Source organism: Gracilinanus agilis, chromosome 3 (genome assembly GCF_016433145.1).
Source record: "Gracilinanus agilis isolate LMUSP501 chromosome 3, AgileGrace, whole genome shotgun sequence".
NCBI classification, from domain to species: domain Eukaryota; kingdom Metazoa; phylum Chordata; class Mammalia; order Didelphimorphia; family Didelphidae; genus Gracilinanus; species Gracilinanus agilis.
Window position 1 is genome coordinate 99,369,718 of NC_058132.1, and position 4,961 is coordinate 99,374,678.

Below are 4,961 nucleotides of genomic sequence, written 5' to 3' on the forward strand. Positions count from 1 at the left end.
TTAAACAAATAGACTTTCGATACTAGAGAGGGGGAATCTGGTGTTGAGGAGACTTGGAGGTTCAGAGTCAGAGTTTGGGAGCTGGGAGGAATGGTTCCAGCCCTTTGCCTTCTGTCTTGGAACCAATCTGTAGCGATGAGGGTAGGTTTTTTGCCCAGGATTGGAGGCAAGATTTGAACTCAGGGGGGCATCTGGGTAGCTCAGTGGATTGAGAGCCAGGCCTAGAGACCGGAGGTCCTAGGTTCAAATCCGGCCTCAGACACTTCCCAGCTGTGTGACCCTGGGCAAGTCACTTGACCCCCATTGCCTATCCTTACCAATCTTCCACCTATAAGTCAATACACAGAAGTTAAGGGTTTAAAATTAAAAAAAAAAAAAAAAAAAAAAAAGATTTGAACTCACCCCCGGCTCTAGGCCTCCTGTAGTTCTGGGGAGTCGCCCCTTCTGGCGGGTGTTGGCGTCTCAGGCCCTGACCGTGCCCTTGCTCTTCTCGTCCTCCAGGCTGCACGATGCTGTGGTGCCTCTGGCTGCCCCTCCTGTGGCTGGCCCCCTGCGCCGGGGCCGTCCGCCCCTGCTTCCCAGGCTGCCATTGCGAGGTGGAAACCTTCGGCCTGTTCGACAGCTTCAGCTTGACCCGGGTGGACTGCAGCGGCCTGGGCTCCCACATCGTGCCGGTGCCCATCCCCCTGGACACCACCTACCTGGACCTGTCCTCCAACCAGCTGGAGACGGTCAACGAGTCCATGCTGACGGGGCCGGGCTACACCACTCTGGTGGGCCTCGACCTGAGCTACAACCGCATCGCCCAGATCTCTTCCGCCACCTTCTCGCGCCTGCGCTACCTGGAGTCCCTGGACCTGAGCCACAACGCCCTGGCGGCCCTGCCCGAGGAGAGCTTCGCCAGCTCGCCGCTCAGCGAACTGGACCTGAGCAGCAACCGGCTGGCCCAGATCGCCCTGGACGCCTTTACTTCTCGGGGCCAGGGCAAGCCCCTCCACGTGGATCTGTCCCACAACCTCCTCACCCGGGTGGTCCGGCCGCACCTGGACCGAGGCCTCCCCAACATCCAGAGCCTCAACCTCTCCTGGAACCAGCTGCAGGACGTGCCGGACCTCCAGGGCCTCCCTCTGCGCTACCTCAACCTGGACGGCAACCTCCTGAGCAGGGTGCGGGCCGGGGCCTTCTCCGGGCTGAAGGACCTCACTCACCTGTCCCTCAGCGGCCTCCGCCGCCCCCTGGAGCTCGCCTCCTTTGCCTTCCGAGACTTGCCGAGCCTCCAGGTCCTCGATCTGTCGGGCAATCCCAGCCTCCGCGCCGCCAAGGCCGAGGTCTTCTCCAGCTTGAACTCCCTGCAGGAGCTGAACCTGTCCGGCACGGGGCTGGCGGCTCTGCCCGACAGGCTCCTGAAATACCTCCCGTCCGTCAAGAGCATCACCCTGGGGAAGGACGTCTGGTGCGTCAAGGTGGTCAAGGAGGGCCAGTACCGGCGGGAGACGGGCCGGACCAGAAAGGAGGTCTTGTACTGCCACGACGGCCACGGCGCCGTGGCCCAGGCCCCCTTTGCCTTGTGAGCCACGTCACGGCGGCCCAGGAGAGGCGCACGGAGGGAAGGCCCCTGGAGGGTCTGTCTGGGGAAGGGTAGGACCCGCGTGGAGGGAGAGGGAGAAGGAAAAGGCCCACCTCTGGTGCACACACAGAGGCCTACCCTCGTGCCCTTTGTGTTTTGTTTTGTTTTGGTAAGACTGTCGATTTAATTTATATTTATATGTGCCAATACCAGATTCAGCTCGTGTGTGTGTGTGTGTGTGTGTGTGTGTGTGTGCGTGAGAGAGAGAGAGAGAGAGAGAGAGAGAGAGAGAGAGAGAGCGCCAGCCCTTCCACCTGTCCTGCTCTTCCTCTGCCTGGACGCTCCTCTCTAAGGCCTCTCTTGGTCTTACCCTAAACAAAACCTGTTGGAGGAGAGGAGACAAGGTGGTTTCTCTCTCCTCATCTCCTGGACCAGTTAGAGAATATCGAGAACCAGCCATCGGAACCGAGGCGTGCCGGGAAACGTTCCTGGCTTCAACGTGCCCCTGACTTGGACATCCCCCTTTCTGGATTCTGAGGGAAAAGATGGAGATCTTCGGGAGCCACACAGCTCTGAGGAGTCCCCAGAAGTCTTAAGTGGAAGTTCAGGGCAAAAAGAAGAAGGAACTGCCCTGAGCAAATGGATGCCAGGGGGCATGCCTTCTCCTTCCCTGATGTCCCCCAGCCCCACTCCAGCATTCCCCAGCTCGTGGTTCCAATGTTTTCCTCATTCCTGACTCGGATATCCTTGACTCGGACATCTTCCTCCCCCGACCCGTGCCACCCACAGCCATGTAATGTAGCCCATGGCTCGTTTGGTGCCAAAGTGGGCCCCGAGCCCATCTCTGCCTATATACCCTTGGTGTTTTTCCTAAAGTGCCTTCCCCCAATGCCCTGACTCACATTGTGCTCGGGCATCTTTCTTTTTAGGGGGTTTGTTTTATTTTATTTTGTTTTGTTTTTTAATAATGGATAAGATGAACGAATAAAGAAGGTAGTCCTACCGAATAAATGTATTCTCATCTGAAAAAACACTTCTGGCGTGTGAGGAACCATGTACACGTGTTGTGGTTTATTATTCGGGGCCTTTCCATGCTTTTGACTTCTCCCTCCACTTAGAAATTTGCACTTATCTATTCTTTCCTGAAGACCAAATACCAGTCAGGGGTTGACCAAGGGGTACCCTGATATAAAGAGGGGAAAAGCACTTATAGCCAGACATCTGAGGAGTTTGAATAGATATCACAGTCAGCGTGAGTCAGAATTGTCAAATGGGAACCGAGAAAATGAATTAAGCCTTAAACCACACTGAGAGACAGAGCTGCCAAGTTGAGAGAGATGGTAATCCCACCGTGCCCTGCTGCCCTGGGTAGGCCACATTCTGGAAGGGGTGTCTGAGGGATGCGGGAGGAAGTGAGGGTCAAGAAGAGAAACGACTTCCCCTGTCCCCAGGCTGCTCAGTTCTAAGGGCCATGACTTAGGAAGGGCATTAAAAAACCTGGAGGCCTCCAACAGGATGGAGAAGGTACTCAAGGCAACCCCATGATGGAACTAAGAATGCTTAGCCAAGAGAAGGCTCTTGGAAACACGAAGGCTGTCTTTGGAGGGTTGTGCCAGGGAAAAAGCCCAGAGGGCAGTTCAGGAAGCCATGGGCAAAAGTTGGATCAAGACCAATGTCAAGAGAAGCTTCCCAACAGTTCGAGTTGTCCCAAAGTGGAATGAGCTCTTCAGAAAGATAGTGGTGTTCTATTCCTTAGAGGCCTTCAAGCAAAGGCTGGCTGGTCACTTGCCAAGTAAGTTATGGAGGGGACTCTTTTTAGATATCCACTAAGGTCCCCCCAGGTATGAACCTTGGTGACAAATTCTGCCACTTGACCCATGTGACCCTGAACCAGTCACTTTCCTGATCTAAGTCACAATTTCCTTAAGCGTAAGATGAAGGGATTGGTCTAGATCAAAGGATCTCAAGTTGGGGTCTATAAACTTATAGATAGATAGGTGGATGGATGGATGGATGGATAGGTAGATAGATCGATAGATAGATAGATCGATCGATCGATAGATAGATAGATAGATAGATAGATAGATAGATAGGCTACTCCAATATACTTGATTTCCTTTGACATCTTATTTTCTTTAATGCATTTTAAAACAATTTCAGAAGGTGTTCATAGGCTTTGCCAGACTACCCAGGGGGTCCATAACCCAACAAAAGGTTAAGAACCCCTGGAAAAGATAGCCTCTAAAGCTCTTTTCAGTTCTTCTATATTGTGATTCAAAATAGAAGTGGAAATGTATCTTTATGCCAACCAGTGAACAACCCTAGTTGTTCTACTACCCTAGTAGTGGTAGCAAAAATATCACTGATGCAGGAGTATGCTGGAGCCAGCTCAGATTTGCTCAGCCAAGTGTTAAATTTTCAGCATGAGCATTTTAATAAATCTTAGAAATTAGCAAACCTTACAGATCAGGGTTTAGTTTATTATTTTGTTGATTGTCTGGATTTAAGAAAGTGATGGAGAGAATCATAATAATGCAGATTAAACTTAAAGGTGTTTGATGCATACTGTTTTTTTGGAGAGCCTGTTATTTCACTTATCAGCACACCCCTTCCACAGGCAATAGAGTGGGACAGAGTTAGTAGATTAAACAATCCTTCAAGAAGAGGGCAGCAGCTAAGAGTTTGGAGTCAGTGCAGCTAGTTGGCACAGTGGATAGAGCCTACTTGTGTGACCCTGGGGGAGTCACTTAACCCTGAATGCCTAGCCCTTGTCACTCTTCTGTCTTAGAATTTATACTGACTGAAGGTAAGGGTTTATTAAAAAAAATTTTAAGTTTAGAGACTAGGGTATTAGTCCCACCTCTGGTCCTGACCCACTATGTGACCTTAGACAAATCAGTTCCTCTCTCAAAACTTGTTTCCTCATCTGTATAAAGAAGGAATTGGGCTAGATGATCCCTAAAACCATTTCAACTTTGGATGACTTCTGAACTTCTTGACCTCCCCATATCTTCTGGAGGTTCTCCAGATTCTCAGTGCCCCTCCTAAAAGGTGGCACCCACAACTGAGCATTCCACAAGGAGTTTAACTCAGGGAACAACAGGTCTGTCGTTGCCCCTGCTCTGTTAAATCTCATTAAATTGTTACAATTGTCCTACCCCACCAGGTCATGTTAAGCTTGTGGTCCAAGGGTCTTCAGATAAGTTTCCCAGGAACATCCGTGCCTTTTTGCTCCAGCTAGGGCCCAATGGGGGCCAACACGCTTAATGAGATTATCAACCTGAGACCCAAAGTAAAGCCGCTCCCTACATCCTGCCCAGACCTGTCTAATGAGCAGAGATGAGCTTCAGCTATGGTTTCTTCAGCAGTTTCAGGCCATGACTTGCTTCCTAGG

General features: G+C 51.3%; 1 protein-coding gene across 1 annotated transcript; it reads left to right on the forward strand.

The window, feature by feature from the left end:
* Nucleotides 1-412: 412 nt before the first annotated feature.
* On the forward strand, nt 413-1,652 carry TSKU (tsukushi, small leucine rich proteoglycan). Its single transcript, XM_044665998.1, has one exon. It carries the CDS (start codon nt 510-512, stop codon nt 1,569-1,571), a length of 1,062 nt encoding a protein of 353 aa, XP_044521933.1. The 5' UTR covers nt 413-509; the 3' UTR covers nt 1,572-1,652.
* Nucleotides 1,653-4,961: the final 3,309 nt, after the last annotated feature.